General features: G+C 40.6%; 2 protein-coding genes across 3 annotated transcripts in view; both read right to left on the bottom strand.

Annotated features, from left to right (window-relative positions):
• Maged1 (MAGE family member D1) overlaps window positions 1-20,634 on the bottom strand; it is a 67,907-nt gene extending 47,273 nt beyond the window's left edge. The window contains exon 1 of one of the 2 annotated variants that reach the window (XM_048335279.1): window positions 20,544-20,634. Coding sequence is in view for 1 of the 2 variants with exons in the window: in XM_048335277.1 (XP_048191234.1) it covers window positions 3,355-3,384 (30 nt within the window). In the remaining variant the exon portion in view is untranslated. Of the gene's footprint in view, window positions 1-3,354; window positions 3,440-20,543 lie in introns of those variants that run through there. The other variant, XM_048335277.1, reaches the window with a different exon arrangement.
• Window positions 1,040-2,565, bottom strand: LOC125344037 (F-box only protein 17-like). Its single transcript, XM_048336646.1, is given in 2 exon segments — window positions 1,040-1,383; window positions 1,386-2,565. Coding segments are annotated over 2 exon segments (840 nt in total). The 5' UTR covers window positions 1,882-2,565.
• Window positions 20,635-20,943: the final 309 nt, after the last annotated feature.

Raw genomic sequence — 20,943 nt, 5'->3', positions numbered from 1 at the left:
CCCTGGCCTTTTTTTTGCTCAAGACTAGCACTCTATCTCTTGAGCCACAGTGCCACTTCCTGCTTTTTCTGTGTATGTGGTGCTGAGGAATCGAACTCAGGGCTTCATGCATACTAGGCAAGCACTCTACCACTAGACCACATTCTCAGACCCTCAATTAATATTTTTAAGAATATAAAGCCTTTTTATTTAGCACCAATATTATTGAGCTAACTGCTTGGCCATGCCCAGCTGGGCAGGAATTAAGGGAGCTTCCATTCACAGCATGCCTTGCTCTGAAATGCAGGACAAAGGAGGGGTTTTCCCTAGCAGGAGGTGAGGGGAAACTTAGCCTCTGGAAAATTCTGATGAGAAACTGTGCCAGCTTGGCCTGGCCAAGGGGGAGGAATCAGGGGCAGTAAGCCCAGACATTGCCCACAGCTAAACCACAGAGACTTCCCATTATGTGACCTCAAAGCTACAGATCCTGGGGCTTGGAATATGGCCTAGTGGCAAGAGTGCTTGCCTCCTACACATGAGGCTCTCGGTTCGATTCCCCAGCACCACATATATGGGAAACGGCCAGAAGTGGTGCTGTGGCTCAGGTGGCAGAGTGCTAGCCTTGAGTGGGAAGAAGGCAGGGATGGTGCTCAGGCCCTGAGTCCAATGCCCAGGACTGGCCAAAAAAAGAAAAAAAAGCTACAGATCCTGCTACCTCAGCCTCAAGTGCTGATACTACAGGCGTACATCACCATACCTAGTCAGTTTTGGTTTCTCGCCTCAATCTACCCACTTATACCTAGGAAACAACTTCCAAGCCCAAGAACTAAAGAAATGTCTGAGGTATGACTTCCCCTCCCCCTCCTGGGGAGTGAAGGAAGCTACACACTCCAGGGTCAGTACTGGTGTGTCATGTAACAGGAGAGTCACCATGCTGAAGCAGCAACAAATGGTGTACATAGGGCCCTGTTGTCCCTGGAAGGTGTCATGTTCTGGGATGTAAAGCCATGCTTGATTCTGATGATGCCCAGCAAGGGGGAATGGATTCTGGTAGGCTGGGTCAGACTTGGCTAGAACAAGCAGATCCTAACCTAGAGTGGGTTACTAGGGTACCATGGTGCCCCACCCAGGAGTGCATGTCTCTCCCATACTGCTCAAAAGACATGTAGCGGATCCCCCTGCCGAAGTTGGTGAAGACATGGGAGACTTGTCTGCAGCTCCTCTCAGTCCACTGAAGGACTGGGTTTGGTGAGACGAAGAACTTGACCACTTCATTTTTGTACGTGTCCAGGAGGTGGACACGAAGTCGGTAGATGCAGCCACAGTTCTCTCCGGCACCCCACCAGTCAGCCACAGAGATCTCGATCTGAGCGCTGTTCAGCAGCTCCTGCCATACTCCTTCATCACCAGGTCCACAAGTTGCCTCTTGAAGCCCCATTTAAAAGAAGTCACAAAGCAGGTCTGAAAGGGAGCCCCTGGTACCAGTGTCAGGTTCTTTTCCATGGCCCAGCCATTCCCACCATGCTCCACCTCCCAACCTCTGAAACACTCCTCGCCACAGGAGTTGAAGAGGAGGTTGCAGCCCAGCGGTGTGTGCAGGCAGAAGCGTGCCAGGGCGCAGAGTGGGAACTCCTCCTTGTCCTCGCCGTGGGGTGGGCAGCACTGGGCTAGGGCATAGAACGCGCGGCCCTCAGCACTGTGGTCTGGAGCAAGCTGCAGCAACCACACAGAGGGTCCATCCACCACACTGCGCCAGGCCTGGCACACCAAGCAGCAGCACATCACCGGGGCATGCGGCAGCACATGGCTCAGTACCTGCACGAGCAGTTCCAAGGGCAGCGAGTCCAGGGCCACTGTTGGCTGCATGGGTGGCTGCTGCTGCCACAAGGGCCTAGCACCCATTGCCTGGCCACTCAGTTCCTGGAGGCCTGCTCAGAGGTGGTGGCGGGCTCAGATCCTTTCCCCCACAGTAATATTGGGAGCAACTGCAGAGCTCCCCTGGATTGGCCTGGGCCCCAGGGAGACCTGAGATCCGGAATAGGGGGTTCCAGGTATCTGGGCTTCTCTCTCAGGGTCTTGGCAGTTGCAGGATGGCACTGGGGGCAGAGGCTGCAGGATGTCAAAAACCATTTGTTATTGTAACAGGGTTTACAGAGTGTGAGAGAGAAAAGTATTATTTTTTTCAGTTGATTATTTTTGATAAACCTTATTTTTTTATCGCAGAAACTGAGTAGAAGGTAAGAGACTTCCCACATATCCTCTCCCCTATGTATATATACAGCTTCAATTGCTACCAGTCCCCACCAGAAGGGGACATATAATTCATTAACCTCCTGAAACACATCATTCTCATTCAAAGTTCATAGTTTACATTGGAATTCATTCTTGTTGTTGTACCTTCTGTGGGTTTGTGCAAATGTATGATTACATGAATCTATCAGTATCAAATCAATATATTCACTGCCCCCCCCCCCAAAAGACAGTGTTCCACCTACTCATTCTTATCCCCCAAATCCTGGAAATCACTGATCATTTTACAGTCTCCATAGTTTTGTCTTTCCAGTTGGCACAACAATATATATATAGCTTTTTACAAGTTAACAAACAGATAAAGCTTCTATAAATGTTTGCATATACAGTCTTGTGTACACATAAGTTTTCAATACAACTGGGAAAACACCAAGAAGTACAAGTGCTTGCTCATACAGAAAGCAAGTATTGAGTTTAAGAAAACATCAAAATGTTTAAGTAGCTAAACCATTTTATATTGCTACCAGCAATGAATGAGGGTAACTGATATTCCAAATTCCTGCCAGCATATGGTTCTGTCAGTATTTTGGAATTTGGATATTCTAACAGGTGTATGTATAATGATATACTTCATGGTTTTAATCCACAATTCCCCAATAACAAACATCTGTTGATCATTTGTTTATTTGCTTTGGTGAGAGATCTGTCAGCCTCTTTTGTTAAGTCAGGTTGTTCACTTGATCAATTGATACTTTCACACAGCCAGAAAGGAAATTCAATAGAGAAAGAAAAAATGATGATGGTGAAACAACTAGAATACATATGCAAAATAAAACTAATTAACATTGAGACAGACCTTACCTCTCACATAAAATGCTGGGCACCAGTCACTCATGCCTGTAATCTTAGCTACTCAGGAGGCTGAGATCTAAGAATCCAGATTAGGCTGGAAATTCTGTGAGACTCTTATCTCCAATAAACTACTCAGAAAAAGTGGGAAGTGGTGCTATGGTTCAAGTGGTAGAGCAAGGGCCTTGAGTAAAAGAAGCTCAATGACAGCACCCAGGCCCTGAGTCCAAGCCCCAGGACCAGCAAAAAAGAAAACAAAACAAAACAAAAAAGTACCTCAAGATCAGGTACCAATTCCTCATGCATGTAATCCTACTTAGGAGGCTTGGATTTATTTGAAGCTTGAGGTTGAGCCAGGACAGACAAATCAGATAACTCTTTATCTCGAACTAACCAGAAAAAAAAATGATTAAATAAGGGACAGAGCCTAGGTCCTGAGTTAAAACCCCAGTACCAGCACACAAGAAAATTAGTAACTCTTAAATCTAAAGGGAAAACACAAATTTTTTTAAATCTAAAAGTAAAAATAAATAATTTCATGATTTGAAATTTGTAACAAGACTACTGATACAATGCAAGTGGTAAGTGAATTCTGGAGTAGTTATATGAGGAGGTCAATTAATTCTTTCCTGGACACATTTATAAAAGTACTCAAAAATAGGAAAGGTGGGCTGGGAATATGGGCTAGTGGCAAGAGTGCTTGCCTGGTATACATGAGGCCCTGGGTTCAATTCCTCAGCACCACATATACAGAAAATGGCCAGAAGTGGCGCTGTGCCTCAAGTGGCAGAGTGCTAGCCTTGAGCAAAAAAGAAGCCAGGGACAGTGCTCAGGCCCTGAGTTCACGGCCTAGGACTGGCCAAAAATAAAAAATAATAATAATAATAATAGGAAAGGCAATCACATCAAGTCCCTGGAAATTGGTTGGAGAGCTTACACCAACAGGAAAGTATTACTTATTTCACAAAATCTATATAACCAAATAAGAACAGTGGAAGTCTATGGTATTTCAGTGCAGGACAGCTCCTTTCTTACACTTTTATGTTGTGAAATAACTGGCTCAGATGCCTAATGACAGCCTCTGACAACGCCTGTTCCCAAAGAACTGCCTTTATTTCTCCTGTTGGTTCCCTAGAAGACTCTACATGAATGACCATGTTTGATTTGATTAAACATACATCCTGCACTTAGCCTCCAAACTGGAGCCATTTGTTGAAAATATTTACAAACAAAATTTTAATGTTTTGGATTCCCCAGCCAAATAAATTGGGGCAAACAATAATTAAACAAAAAAGAATGAAAAGAAAAGCTGATGAATTGCTTATCTTAAAAAGAATGTGAAGGGTTGGGGATATGGCCTAGTGGCAAGAGTGCTTGCCCTGTATACATGAAGTCCTGGGTTCCATTCCTCAGCACTACATATACAGAAAATGCCCAGAAGTGGCGCTGTGGCTCAAGTGGCAGTGTGCTAACCTTAAGCAAAAAAGAAGCCATGGGCAGTGCTCAGGCCCTGAGTCCAAGCCCCAGGACTGGCCAAAAAAAAAAAAAAAGAATGTGAAAAGTTATGTTGTTTTCCCATGATATAGAAGGTCTTTCAGGGCCAGGAGTTTAGCCTAGTGTCTAGTGCTTGTCTAGCATGCATGAAGTCCTGGGTTCAATTCCTCGATACTACATACACAGAAAAAGCCAGAAGTAGTGCTGTGGCTCAAGTAGTAGAGTGCTTACCTTGAACAAAAAGAGCTCAAGGACCATGCCCAGGCCCTGAGTTCAAGTTCCATGGACTGGCAAAAAAAGAAAGGTCTTTCAAAGAAAGGCCTGAGAAGGCTCTAAAATCCTACTTCGAACTGATCTTTTGCTGTCAAGAAATGAAGGTTAAGGCATGGTTGTAAATTTCCTGACTTTAGTTGTATATACATGTTCCAACATGTACAGTTTTCATTGGGAAAGTCTGGCATATTTATTGGTCTCAGACATTTAAGAGGACCTATGTCATTAGCTGACACTAAGCTAAGTTGGACTTCAGGGTCCAACATACAAAGAATATAGAATTAGTTCCATAAAAATATCCAAACCAAAAACCAGCAAATAAACAAAATCTACTATGAAAACTATTAACAATCCAAGGAAACTTTTTTTCAGTGCCAATCCTGAGGTTTGAACTCGGAGTACTGTATCTGAGCTATTTGCTCAAGGCTAGTACTTTAGCCACTTGAGCCACAGCTCCACTTCCAGCATTTTGCTGGTGAATTGGAGATAAGAGTCTCATATACTTTTTGCTGCCTAGGCCAGCTTTGAACTGTCATCCTCAGATCTCAGCCTCCTTTGTAGCAAGGATTACAGGCATGAACCAGCAGTGCCCAGCTAAGAGAATTAACACTTTTTAACATTTAAAATATACAGTTACCAGCCAGGTACCATATACAGTGTAGTATTATTCAACCTAAAGAAGAAAATTACATCATTTGCAAAAAAAAGGATGGAATTGGAGATCATCATGTTAAACTAAAGTAAATCTGACAGCAAAACAAATATATTTGGGGTGTGTGTGTGTGTGTGTGTGTGTGTGTGTGTGTGTGTGTGTGTTTGGCATGAGGTAGGGAGAAGGAGAAGCTAATGGAAGGTGAATAATATTAAAGTACATTATAGGCACATATAAACATGGCATAATGAAATCTATTAAAACTTAAAGGGGTGGCAAGATTCAACTGGCAGACCACCTACCTGGCAAGTACATGGTCCTGAGGGGGAAAATAATTAATTAACAAAACCATTACTGCCAAAAAAAGAAAAAGAAAAGAAAAAAAGACAATGCCACAAGAGGATAAAAGTAATACAAGCTGGGTGCCAGTGGCTCATGCCTGTAATCCTAGCTGGTCATGATGCTGAGATCTTAAGATTGGGGTTTGAAGCCAGCCTGGGAAGGAAAGTGATGAGATGATTATCTCCAATCAACCACCTAAAAGACTGAAGTGGCATAGTGTTAGACTTGAGTATGAGGTTCAAGGACAGCTCCTAAGCCAAGCTCAAGCCCTAGAAGACGCACACACAAAAAGTAATACAAAGATTGAATACATATAACATATACATGTATAGAATCATCACAACAAAATAAGAGCTAATAAAAATTTTATAAGAGGGGCTAGGAATATGGCCTAGTGGTAAGAGTGCTTGTCTTGCATATGTGAACCCCTAGGTTGGATTCCTCAGCACCACATATATAGAAAAAGCCAGAAGTGACACTGTGGCTCAAGAGGTAGAGTGCTAGCCTTGAGCAAAAAGAAGCCAGGGACAGTGCTCAGGTCCTGAGTTCAAGCCCCAGGACTGGCAAAAAAATTAAAAGAAAAAATTTTAAGAAAAAATATTAATATGAATATACATATACTAAGTGAAAATTCATTAGTAATCAATACACTACCCACAATGAAAACCCAAGGTCTACATGGCTTCACTGCTGAGTCATCCCAAACATTTAAGAAAAAATTAAATCTTTATACATTCTTTAAAAAGGTAAAAGATAAAAGAATGCTTCCTAACTTATAATTCTGTGAGACCACAACTATTAGTTTTTTAAAGGCACTTGCTTGAGGTCTGTAGTATTACTCAGTGCATCGTTGCAATAGCAACAAAAATACTCAACAAACTACAAATAAAAAGAAACTTCTTTAACCCAATAAAGGCTATCTATGAAAAATCCACATACTTAATAGTTAACAAATTAAAGCTTTCCTCCTCTGATCAGTAAAAAGACAAGGATGTCTAGTGTCTCCAGAAAAGAAAGACAGCGAAACGTACACAAATTCTAAGTAATCCAGTAAAAACTACGGAGTGAATAAATATATTCAGCATAGTTGCAGGTTATAAGATTAGTAAACAAAAACAAACTGTAGCTCTAACTTAAACAAGTTAAAAACAAAATTAAGAACAAAAGTCTATTTACAATACCATAATAAAGAATACACTGATAATAAATTTGGGCTGGGAATGTGGCCTAGTGGTAGAGTGCTTGCCTAGCGTGCATGAAGCCCTGGGTTCAATTCCTCAAAAAAAGCTGGAAGTGGCGCTGTGGCTCAAGTGGTAGAGTGCTAGCCTTGAGCAAAAGGAAGCCAGGGACAGTAATCAGGCCCTGAGGCCCCAAGACTGGCAAAAAAGAATAAATGTAAAGCTAGGCACCAGTGGCTCACACCTGTAATCCTAGCTACACAGGAGGCTGAACTATGATAATCAAAGTTTTAAGCAAGCCCAGGCAGAAAAGTCAGCATGAGGCCCTGAATTCAAGCCCTAGTACCAGGACACACACACACACACACACACACACACACACACACACACACATACGCATAATTAATTTAGTAGCCAGCATTCAGAGGATCTTACCTATAATCCTAGCTACACACAGCTAAGATCTGACCATCTCAATTCGAAGCAAACCCGAGGGAAACAAATGCAGAAGACTCATCTATAATAACCTAGCAAAAAGGCATGTCTCAAGTGGTAGAGCTCCAGTTGTAAGCATAAAAAAACTGAACAAGAGCTTCAGGCCCTCAGTTCAAGCCTCAACACAGAGAAAGAAAGGAAGAGACAGACAGAGAGGGAGGGGGAATAAAAAGCAAGAAAATATGAGAAAGCTGGGAGAGGGAGGGAAGGAGAGCAGGAGGGAGGGAGGGAAGGAAGAGAGAGAGAGAGGGAGGGAGGGAGGGAGGGAGGGAGGGAGGGAGGGAGGGAAGGAGGGAGGGAGGGAGGGGAAAATTTAGAAGATGTACTACTGTTAAAATAGCAATGTTCTGGGCAGGGAATATGGCATAGTGGCAAGAGTGCTTGACTCATATATATGAAGCCCTGGGTTCAATTCCCCAGCACCACATATACAGAAAATGGCCAGAATTGGTTCAGTGGCTCAAGTGGCAGAGTGTTAGTTAGCCTTGAGCAAAGAGAAGCCAGGGACAGTGCTCAGGCCCTGAGTCCAAGGCCCAGGACTGGCAAATTAAAAAAAAAATAGCAATGTTCTCAATCTTATTTACATGTTCACTGAGATTTGTATTGTTTAAAGACAGACAAGGTGACTCTAAAATTCATATTGAAGTGGAAGAAACGGGGTGTTCAAAACAAAATTAGAATTTTACTTCCAGTATTAGAACTTACTATTCAACTTCAATAACTAAGACTGAGATATTGGAATAATTTTAGACTTACAGGTTGATGAGTAGAGAGTACAGAAATAAACTGACAGTCATAGTCAACTGATTTTTGACAAGGGTACCAAGAATACAGAGTTGAGTAAAAATAATCTTTTCAACACATGCTGTTGAGCCTATTAGACATCTGTACACAAATGAAATTGGGCTCCTATCTCACATAAAGCCAAAATAAACAAAAAAGACTTACAAGTAGAAGCTAAATCACTATAAACCCTTAGGGGGGAAAACATGAATGTATATAATGTAAACTTGGGCAACTGTGATGTATGTGTATATGTATATATATATACATATATATACACATATGTATATATATACACATATATATGTATATATACATATACACACACAACACACAAAAGCAGAAACAACCGAAGAGAAACAAGATAGATTAGCTTTCATCAAAAAAGATTATATTTTATCAAAATGTAAAACTTTCTCAACTGTTAAAAAATTATCAAGAAAGTGAAAAGACAATGTAGAATGGAGAAAATATTTGAAAATTGCCTTAAGTGTCTTGGATCTAGAATAAATGAAAAGTTATACAACTTGACAATAACAACAAATAATGGAATTTTAAAAAGTGGAAAGATTTAAGTATATATTTCTTCAAAGAAGATATACAAATGGCCAATAAGTACATGGAAACATGCTCAATATTTCTCATTAGAGAAATGAAGAATCAAAACCTCAAAAAGGTACTATTTGATACTGCTGTGAGTCATACTGAAGAGAAAGAACTCTCCCCCCAAAATTTAGCTCACATTTTGAGATTGGTAACCTCACATACAAGTGGGCACAAAAGGTCAATAAATGACAATCTGCAGACTTCCCAAAACGGTTAGAAATGGCTTGAGAGAACAAAGAAAGATGAGCTTGGGTCTGAACTGTGATTAGAACTTGAAGCAAGGTATCCTATATACAGAGGATATGCATGACTTGAATCTCTTGCTGGTACCATGGATGGAGCACTAAGGAAAGTAAAGGTAAAGTTCAAAAGATGCTAGCAAACATCAGAATATAGATTCAGGTTTAGTGAATTGTCTCTTCACGTCTTTGTCCATTGTTTATTTGGGCTAATAAATTTCTTTTATATTTTTTGAAAGTTTCAGAATATTTTACTATAATTTATATCGTGTGTGTGTTTGTGTGTGTGTGTGTGTGTGTGTGTGTGTGTGTGTGTGTGTGTGTGTATCCTGGGGTTTGAACTCAGGGCCTGGGCACTGTCCCTGAGCTTTTTTGCTCAAGGATAGTGCTCTTATTACTTGAGTCACAATTCCACTTATTGCTTTTTGGTGGTTAATTGGAAATGAGTCTCCCAGACTTTCCTGCCCAAGCTGGCTTTGAATCACTAACCACAGATCTCAGCCTCCTCCAAGTAGCGAAGATTACAGACCTAAGCCACCAGTGCCCAGCCTGATATTTGTTTAATGACAGGCTGAGATTTACTATGCTTCATTTAGTTTTATTTGAATATGCATGAAGCCATTATATTTTATGAAGCTTACAGTGTGAAGTTTATAGAGAAGGTGAACATTCTATTGAATGCCTTCCTTAACATGTGCTCTAAGTTAAATGGATGTCTTGGTCAATACCAGTGATATATTATGAGATATTTTAAGGCAACTGTTAAAAATATGAGATATTCAGAATAGTGCTGATAGTTAAGATGAGGCGTACTCATGTATCCCCTTTTTATATCTAAGAACTCCCCTAATGACATGGTTCAAAGAGGAATGTACTCATCTGACTTACGTAACTGTAATACCTCTGTACATCATGTCTACAATAACAATAAAATACTCTAAAAACAAAATCAGGAGCTGAGAATATGGCTTAGTAGTAGAGTGCTTGCCCCATACACATGAAGCCCTGGGTTGATTCTTCAGCACCACATATATAGAAAAAGCCAGAAGCAGTGCTGTGGCTCAAGTAGTAGAGTGCTAGCCTTGAGCAAAAAGAAGCCAGGGACATTGCTCAGGCCCTGAGTTCAAGCCCCAGGACTGGCAATAAAAAATCAAAGAACTCCCCTAAGTGCCTCTATGGTAGCTCACAACTGAATCCTAGCCACTCAGGAGGCTGAGATATGAGGACTGGGGTTCAAAGCCAGCCCAGCAGGAAAAGTCCATGAGATGCTCATGGACATTACTCAAAAAATGTCAGAAGTGGAGCTGTGGCTCAAGTGGTAGTGCTAGCCTTGAACAAAAGATCATGGACAGCACCCAGGCCTTGAGTTTGGGGCACCAAGAAAGCAAAAAACAATCACCCCTAAGAGATACCTTGTTTAAATTTAGTGGAATCCTGAAGTATATTCTAACTTGAGACCCAGTATTAGCATATTTAGGTCATCATGAATTTGCCAACTGCTACTTTTCAGTACCAATTAGTGCCCTTTCATCTTTTGTAAAATCTTTTAGTAAATTTTGCATTCTCATTGGTTCAAATTGACTATTTGTCCAAGCATCTTTTCTTTCTTTTAATTCCTTTGTTTTCTTTGTCACTGAGTATATTTTCAAGAGGGTTGGGACTACCTTGTTTCTATTTATAAATTTCTTGCCACAGATAGCCTCAAATCAGCATTGTCATAGTAAGAGGCCACCTCAATCGCAATGATGGCATTACATGCTATTAAATTATCTATAAATTTCTGAATTGGCTAAAACTGTAAGAGGACATGTGCGAATCAAAACTACAACACAACTTAGCTCAAACTATAAGCTGCCTGCATACCTGCCCCTAGGCCCAATTAGCAAGCCAAGGCACTTAAAGAATCCCTTCTCACATTGTCATTGTCTCCATACCAATTGTTTTGGGCACTCTGCAAATAAAGGGCCCAAAATTTGATTCCATATATTTAGGCTATTAACGCTTCACACACAAAATAGGATGCTTGGAAATGGAAGTGTGGTTCAAGTGATAAGAGTGCCAGCTGTGAGTAGAAAAGGCCAAGTGAGAGCAAGAGGCCTTGAATTCAAACCCCAGGGCCTGCACAAAACAACAACAACAACAACAAAAAAAACCTTTCTCAGAGAATGAGAGTAACTCAAGCCTCCTAATTAAGCCAAAAACAGCGAGAAAAGAAGCACTGGCATGATCTGAATCTTTTCTCAGTTTCAAAGGAGAAAGAAGCTACCTACATTGACTCTTTTTCCTTCCTTCCTTCCCTTATTTTTTTTTGTGTGGGGGAGGTGCTTGTACTAGGGATTAAACTCAGGGCTTCACATTCTTGCTTGACTTTTTCACTAAAGGCTGGCACTTCCAATCCACATTTTCTTATCAGCTTGCTTAGATGTGGGGCAAAAGTTGAAGATGGAGAAATGAAGCTTAAATGAAGCTAGAAGTCAAATTATTTTTTCAAATTACATTCTTCATTATACAATAATATATTTCTGGTGGTAATGTAAAAATTATATAGCCACATTGAAAACAGTTTGGCAGATCTTCAAAAGTTAAACACAGGGGTAGGGGAACATAGTTCCCCCTAATGCAATCGCAATATAGTTACCAAGTCAGGTACCAGTGGTTCATGCCTGTAATCCTAACTATTCAGAAAGCTTAGACCTGAGGATCCTTGTTCAAAGCCAGCTCAGGCAGACAAATCAAGAGATTCTTATCTCTGATTAACTACCCTAACTGAAGGTGACTCAAGTGATAGAGCCTTGAGTGAAAACACTAACTGAGCTCAAGGCCTAGAGTTTGAGCCTTGGTACCAGCACAAAAACAAAAACAAAAGTAGAGAAAGAAGGAAGGAATGCCTTAAAACCAAATAATTATATTCCTAGGTATATGCTATAGATAAGTAAGAAAAGACGATTACACAAAAATGTCAAATTTTTTGAGAGTATGGGTCTGACTGGGAAAGATGGAGAGAGATGAAAGAAGAGACATTAAGGTCCTTAATGTAAACAAATGAAAAAAATCAGAGATTTCATTTATATAGCTTCTTATTTAAGTTTGGAGGGAATTAATGGCTTTAATTTCCCAATTTAGTGCCCCAATTTTCCTATGTATACAATATGTAATATTTTCCCCTTCGCAAAGGGACAAGTCATTAAACTCTCAACTTTTCTATAAATCAAGATAGAACTTTTACATACCCTGCTTCACCAAAATGTGAAAAAACGAAACTGAAAATATTTGGTCTTCAGTAATGCCAAATATCTAGACTTTTAAAAGAATTTATCAATATTTAACCAGGTAATTGGCATGCCTTATTCTTTATGCATCCACTTATCCACACTAATAAATTGATAAACTAATGTATACTCGCTGATTCAATCCTATTTTCAGGATAGAACCATCTAGGGGAAGATTTGTAAATGCTGTAAATAATACCAGTTTGTGATATACACGTTTAGACTGATTCTCACACGGCAACAAGACCAAAAATATATTAAGTCCCTATTCACATCATGATCCTTAATAGTGATGACTTAAGGTCACAGTCAATATTTTCCTTTTGAAAATAAGCTGTAGTCAAAATTACAGACTGCCTCAGAATGGAGGAATGTACCCACTTGCTTGTGGAAAGATGTCAGGAGCTCTGTAAACTTCTGGCTGCATTGTCTCCATCACAGAATGGCAGGCAGGAAAACGGGAGTTGAGTACAGTCGGGAAATGGGACTTTGCCACTTCTTATCTCCATGCTTTCTTACTAGACTTTCATTTCCTCATGTTCTAGAAAGATCACTAAAGACCAAAGGGAACCAGCACTACGTGACTAACCCCTATTGGGGTTTGTACATAAGGGAGGCTAATTTTTAACTTACAATGTTTGATAATGAATTCTGGAAAAAAAGGGGGGAAGATCCTTATAGGTAGGCCTTGGGGCATTAGCTAGAGAAAATTGCTTGTGCCTGTCTTTCAGAATGCTTCCGCAGCCTGGACAGTTGGTTCATGAAATGACCTATTCTTGACCTATTTCATTGCTACCCTTCATGCAATGAAATGTTTTACTAATAAAAAAAACTTTATATAAAAAAAAAGAAAGAAGGGGCTGGGGATATGGCCTAGTGGCAAGAGTGCCTGCCTCATATACATGAGGCCCTGGGTTCGATTCCCCAGCACCACATATACAGAAAATGGCCAGAAGTGGCGCTGTGGCTCAAGTGGCAGAGTGCTAGCCTTGAGCAAAAAGAAGCCAGGGACAGTGCTCAGGCCCTGAGTCCAAGCCCCAGGACTGGCAAAAAAAAAAAAAAAAAGAAAGAAAGAAGAGACTGCGGTTTACTCACAAACTGATCTGTTGATGCACCCCTTTGTGCAACTAAATATATTTAAAATATGAAATGTCAAGTTTTATTTTATATAAATTAGGTCTAAATTAAAAAGGAGAATTATTAAACAGGAAAAAATCTTAAATGTTCCCAGGTAAACAAAATCTGGAAGAACTGGTTGCTACCAGACGCGCTTTGCAAGGAATACTAAAAAAATGCTAAAAAACTAAAAAAAAAGAAAAGACTGAAAAGGGAGACTAGATAGTGAATTCACACACACACACACACACACACACACACACACACACACACACAGAGCAACCACACCACAAAGGCAATTACTGGTAAATATAAAAACAACACAATTACATATTCTCTTTTTTTGGTGGCAGTATTCAATGTGAATTCATGACTCTTCCACTTTCTTGCATGATACTCTCCAGTCCAGGTGGGTTTTTTGTTTTTTTTGTTTTTGGTTATTTCAGAGATGGAGTCTAGCAAACTTTTCTGAGTTTGCTTCAAATTACAAACCTCTGTACCTGAGACTCCTGAGTAGCTGGCATTACAGGCATAAACTGGCACCCAACATACAGTTGTTGTTTTCCTTTTTAGTATATATTAGTTGTCCAAGAACATTTCACAGTGATATTACCATACATGCACAGAATGTGCTTTGATAAAATTCACCACCTCCTATTACTCTTTCTAATTCCCCTGACCCCCTTTTTGTGCCAGTCCTGGGGCTTAAACTTAGGGCCTGGGCACTGTTCCTGAGCTTTTGTGCTCAAGGACAGAACTCTACCACTTGAGCCACAAATCCACTTCTAGAGTTTTGGTGGTTAATTGAAGATAAGAGTCTTATGGACTCTCCTGCCCAGGCTAACTTCAAACCAGGATCCTCAAATCTCTGCCTCTCAATTAGGCAGAATTACAGGCATGAGCCAGCAATGCCTGGCTTCCCCTCTCCCCTCTTAAAAACAATTTTACAAATTTGGTACTTGTGTCTCATACTTACAATCATAGCTACTTAGGAGGCTGAGTTCTGAGGACTGAGGTTCAAAGCCAACTTAGGCAAAAAAGTCAGTGAAACTCTTACCTCCCATTAACCACCAAAAGGCAAGAGACAGTGCCCAGGTCTTGAGATCACATGATCAAGTCCTAGTACTGGCACCAAAAAAAAAATGTCAACAGGTTGCACTGATTCTCTCCATTCTCCATCTGCCCCTCCTTCTGGTATCCCTTCCTCCCATCTAAACTAGTTTTAATTACTGTCATTCATTTTTCTTTAGTGTATATTAATTGTTCAAAAGGGGTTTCAGCTGGGCCCTGGTGGCTCATACCTGTAATACCACCTTCTCAAAATGCTGAGATCTGAAGATCAAGGTTGGAAGTCAACCAGGGCATAAAAGACCATGAGACTCTTTCATATCTCCAATTAACCATCAAAAAAGCCAGAAAGGGAGTTGTGGCTCAAGTGATAGAATGCTAGTCTTGAACACAAAAGCTCAGGGACATCACTCAAGTCCTGAATTCAGACCCCAGGACTGGCACAAAAAAGGAATGGGATTCACCACAGTATTCCATACATGTATATAATTTAATAACTTGACTGGCACTGTATCTCTGTGCTAGTCCTCTAGAAAAGCCCATATTCTATCCAAGCAGGTCAAAAGCACCAGATAAGCTTAAATTGAGGAGATTTCTACAAAACACTTAAACAGTACTCCTGATTGTTAAGATAATCAAAAATGAGAGAAATCTAAGAAACTGTCATAACCAAAGGAAGTATAAGGATATATAACAAAAAAGCATGATATAATATGCCTAAGGTCCTGTAGTATACTTTCTTTCCATTCTATTCCATGTTTTGAAATGCAATATATTTTCCCCCCAAAAAATGTTATCCATACAAAACTACATGCTGTACAAGTTGTGGGGGGGCCTGGGGAGGGGAGGAGGTGGGAGAAAAATGAGGGAGGATATAACGAGTTTGATAAACGTACTCACTGCCTTACATATGAAACTGTAACCCCTCTGTACATCACTTTGACAATAAATAAATCAATTTAAAAATGTTATCCAATGGTCTATTAAATAAAGGAGATAAACCAAACTTGTTAGTTCATACTGTAATACCAGAACACAGGAGGCTAAAGCAGGAAGATCACAAGTTCAAGGTCAGCCTGGGCTACACATCATCATCCAGACTAGTCAGGATTACATAGAAAGAGATTGCCTTAAAAAACAAGAAAAAACAGATAACCATTGGGCTGGGCATATGGCCCAGTGGTAGAGTGCTGGCCTTGTATACATGAAGCCCTGGGTTCAATTCCTCAGCACCACATATACAGAAATATCCAGAATTAGCAGTGTGGCTCAAGTGGTAGAGTGCTAGCCTTGAGCAGAAAGAAGACAGGGACAGTGCTCAGGCCCTGAGTTCAAGCCCCAGGACTGGCAAAGAAAAAGATAACCAGGCATGATGGCTCACACTTGTAAAGTCCTACCCACTCAGAAGATACAGTTCAATGCTGACTCTGGCAAAAAGTTCATAAGATCCCATTCTCAATCAATAAAAGTCGGTCAGTTACCAGGTGCAACTCACACCACTACAATTCAAAACCAGCTCTAGCAGTCAAATCTGAGATTCTTATTCCAATTTCCTCCCAAGAAGCAGGAAGTGGCATTGTGGGTCAACTGGTAGAGAACCAGAGGAGCAAAAAAACTAAGCAAGTGCAAAGCCCTGAGTTCAAGCACCAACATAAAAAAATAAAATTCAAGGCTGGGAATGTAGCTTAGTGGTAGAGTGCTTGCCTAGCATGCATGAAGCCCTAGGTTTGATTCTTCAGTAACACATAATCAAAAAAGCCAAGAAGCTGTGCTGTGGCTCCAGTGGTAGAGTACTAGCCTTGAGCACAGAGAGGGTCAGGGGTAGTGCTCAAGCCCTGAGTTCAAGCCCCAGGACTGGCAAAAAAAAAAAAAAATCCGAACGTGGTGGGAAGCATAAAAAGATTACAGTCCAGGTTGACCCAGGCATAAACTTGAGACCCCATTCAAAAAATAACTAAAGCAAAAACAGCTGGGGACATAGTGGTAGAACAGCTTCTGGCAAGTTCCAGGCCTTGAGTTCAAACTCTAGAGGGTCCGTGGGAACAGAGGGAGGACTGGAGGACAAAATAATTCTTGAGACACTAAGTTAAGAACACCTCAGGGGGGGGATAGGGTAAGGGGGAGGGGGGAGGGGGGTATGAGGGACAACGTAACAAACAGTACAAGAAATGTATCCAATGCCTAACGTATGAAACTGTAACCTCTCTATACATCAGTTTGATAATAAAAATTTGAAGAAAAAAAAAAAAGAATCTTGCCTTCCCTTCCTTATCTGAAGTTTCTGGAAAGGCTGGAAAAATACAATTTGGAAAAATCTCAGAACTAAACTGAAACACAAAATTATGTTACTCCAAATTTTTCTAAAATTCTAACTACTCATTTTTGAAATGGTAATGATATTATCTAACTTACAGGCTTATTTGAGAACCACAGACAGAATTTTCAAAGGTGAGTGATGAACACACCCTTCAGAAACCATATTATATATTTGGAATATGCTGTTTTTCTCAATGAACATTTTCAATTCCTGGTAATAGTGACCTTTCTAAAAGAATAATAATAAGATAAAATAATAATCAGCTCACCACACTCACCTATTCAAACCTGTCCTTATTAAATTCCAGCCTGTTAATATAAAAGATGTCCTCTATAACTTTACCTACTATCTATCTCTTACTTGTGTCTTTATCTATTAACTTATACCTAGTATTAATGGTATCTCCATGCAAAAGAATTCCTTACTATCTGCACACTGCAATCTGAAAGCACTCCTCTTCCTTTGAGCTTTCACAGTAAATCCTCACATTTGCCATCAGCATGGCCAGAACACTGGCTCCAGGACTGCCTGTTGATACTAAAATCTAAATATGTTCAAGTGCTTTGCATTTTACTTGCACATCACTGCACACATCACGTCCAGATGATGTGTACTACTAGCATAATATACATGCTATGTAAATAGGTATACTATTGTTTAGGTATAACTGTTGTTTAGGCAATAATGACAATGGAAAAAGTTAGCACATGTTCAATACAGAGACACTTTTCTCCACTAACTATAGCCTTTCTTCAGTTGGTAAATCCATGTATGTGGAATTCAAAGATGTAGGGTCCACATATTCAAAAGGATTAATTGTACTTAACCTGTGTAGAACACCAGCCATAAGCAAAAAAAAAAAAAGTTAAAGAAGAGTATAAGACTCCAAGTTCAAGCCCTACACCAGCACAAAAACCATAATTTCACTTGAAAGTTTCTTTGAATATAATCTAGGGGCTGGGAATATGGCCTAGTGGTAAAGTGCTCACATCGTATACATGAAGCCCTGGGTTCGATTCCTCAGCACCACATATATAGAAAAAGCCGGAAGTAACGCAGTGGCTCAAGTAGTAGAATGCTAGCCTTGAGAAAAAAGAAGCCAGGGACAGTGCTCAGGCCTGAGTTCAAACCCCAGGAGTGGCAAAAAAACAAAACAAAACAAAAAGTAAAGCAATGGTAGTAATGACCTAAGAAAGTTGTTATGAACATTAAGCAAGAAATATAGTTAAAAGCTTACCTAGAGGCTGGGAATGTGGCTTACTGGTAGAGTGCTTGTCTAGCATTCACAAAGCCCTGGGTTTGATTCCTCAGTACCACGTGAACAGAAAAGGCCGGAAGTGGCACTGTGGCTCAAGTGGTAGAGTGCTAGCCTTGGGCAACAAAGCTCAGGGACAGTGCCCAGGCTCTGAGTTCAAGCCTCAGAACTGGCACAAAAAAAGCTTACCTAGAAAGTAAAGGGGTGACACTGTCCAAAAAGAAATGCATTCATTGCCTAAATTGTAACTCCTCTGTAAAACACATTAATAATAACAAAATTTTAAAAATTAAGATTTTAAAAAAGCTCATTATGGACTAGGAACATGGCAGTGTAAGGCCCAGAGTTCAAACTCTAGCACAGGAAAAAAGGTTTTTAAAAATTTTTACAGTTTTGGGCTGGGGATATAGCCTAGTGGCAAGAGTGCCTGCCTCGGATACACGAGGCCCTAGGTTCGATTCCCCAGCACCACATATACAGAAAACGGCCAGAAGCGGCGCTGTGGCTCAAGTGGCAGAGTGCTAGCCTTGAGCGGGAAGAAGCCAGGGACAGTGCTCAGGCCCTGAGTCCAAGGCCCAGGACTGGCCAAAAAAAAAAAAAAAAAAAAAAAAAATTTTTACAGTTTTGCCAGGCACTGGTGTACACTGTACAGGTACCACCTATAATCCTAGCTACTCAGGAGGCTGAGATCTGAGGATCATGGTTTAAAGCCAACCCAAGCAGGAAAGTCGGTGAGACTCTTATCTCCAATTAACCACCAAAAAACTGGAAGTGATGCTTTTGCTCCAGTGGTAGAGCGATAGCCTTGAGATGAAAAGCTTAGGGACAGTTCCCAGGCCCTGAGTTCAAACCCTACAGCCAAAAAAAAAAACAAAAAAAAAACCAGCTTCTCTGTTAAAGACAAGCATTAAATACTTTAAATTTACTATACCAAATACTTAAGGGAAAATTTATGAACACTCAGTGATAAGCCATATAGGAGGGGTAAGCAAATATGCAAATACACTGTAGAATAGTACACAATGCACCAGCAACAAATGGGACAAGGAGATGGGGATAGGTAACATTCCCAGAGGGGCTGCTGGCAACTGACATTTCATTGAAATGGTAGTACAAAGCCCTCCAAGAGAAAGAGAAAATGAGGAATTAATGCTGAGGAATTTAAGTTGATTATAATGCTGAATGAGTGTCACACCGAAAAGTAGTTAGAGGGCAAGCGGGTTGGAGGATAGAAGGAAAGTAGGAAATAGTGTGGACAAGAAAAGTCAAGAATATAACACGTGTGTGGTTTTCCCATTAATATCTGCGTAGTTAGTGCCTGTACTTCCTTTAGGTCTTGGTTCATATGTAACTTGAACAGTGAGACCTATTGGGGTTTGAAAAACCGTAAAGCCTAAATTAAATGATCAGTTGGTAATGAAATAAATTGTAATTTACTAACATACTCTCAAAAGTAAACCACATGATAACATATGGGGCATAAGAACAATACTAAACATAGTTGAATATTTGAAAAGCTCCCAATATATTTGAAGAAAAAAAACTATGGACTTGCTGGAATTAAGTACGCCATTCTAGCGAAGCATTTCCCCCATGAAAGGTTTTAGGAGGCATGGAAAAGGCTCTACACTCTGAAGTAGATACCAGAGTAAGGGCGAAATCCAGTTTGACTAGCCTTTCCAGCCCTCCCGGCCTCCACCCACCACTATCCTCTGATTTGCTAGAAATTTGGGGATTTGGTTCTAGGCCAGCATAAGAAAATAAATGAAATGAACAGAAGGCAGAAACTGTTGCAATGATGGCTAAAGGATTTTGTTTAAAGTTTTTGAATAAATTCCTAAAGTGGATTTTTTGCTCATTGTTTCTTACACAAGCTTCTTTGGTCATTAAAATAAGAAAAACAGAATATAATCACGACTTTGAAGATGATCAACATGTGGAGAAACGTGTGTAATTCTCTGGCTGAGAGAGGAGAGAGAGAAAGCAGCTAGGGAGTAAAATATTGGTGCAGGGGTAGGGGTAGGGGGGGAGGGGGGAGGAAGACTGAGTTGGGGATGAAGTTTGCGTAGTCAGGGGGTGAATATGTGCCCAGTGAAAAGCAGGTATAAGCAATAGGGAAAAAATGCAGGCTCAGGAGAGAAGACGCATAACCACAGGTTAAGAAGTTAAAAGGGCAGCAGGAAGGAATAGCGGGGAGTGGGTGCTGGCGTCCATGTCTAATGACCGCAGTCATGGTCGCCAGGAACATCTTAAAATGTCTTACAAACAGCAAAGAATTCTCATCCTATCCGCCCCCACGTTAAGGCAAGAAGAGAAACCTTCCTGAAGTGTACAGAGATTGTTTGATGAGAACTACCTGCTCCCTGTCTTACACTCACCTTGGTAAAGAAGGCAGCGAATGCAGCTGCGTGGCCCGTAGTCAATGCTCTTTTGTTTAGGCGGAAGCTTTAGCTTCTGCAGCTCCCATCCGCCGACAACTTCCTGTGTCTCTTGGACGAGATCGGGAATGCTTTAATCTCATTGGCTGCCTTACAGGATCCAAACCCGCGTGGCTATTGTAAACAGCTTGGAAAGGAAATTCTAGTCGTAGTCGTAGTCGGCAACTGCAATATATCGTCCAAATCTAATATCTATAATTTGTCACCTAACCTTAATTATTAGCCATCAACAATTAGCATACACTGAAAAAAATGGGCAGGAAGGTGAAGCATTTGGGTATGAGTAGTAGTGGAAGGGGGAAGGACAAACGGAGAGCATAAAGGGGAAGGTATGTAAACA

The sequence above is a fragment of the Perognathus longimembris genome, chromosome 28 (assembly GCF_023159225.1).
Source record: "Perognathus longimembris pacificus isolate PPM17 chromosome 28, ASM2315922v1, whole genome shotgun sequence".
NCBI classification, from domain to species: domain Eukaryota; kingdom Metazoa; phylum Chordata; class Mammalia; order Rodentia; family Heteromyidae; genus Perognathus; species Perognathus longimembris.
The sequence above is the reverse complement of the archived record's forward strand: the minus strand, read 5'-3'. Positions and strand labels throughout refer to the sequence as shown.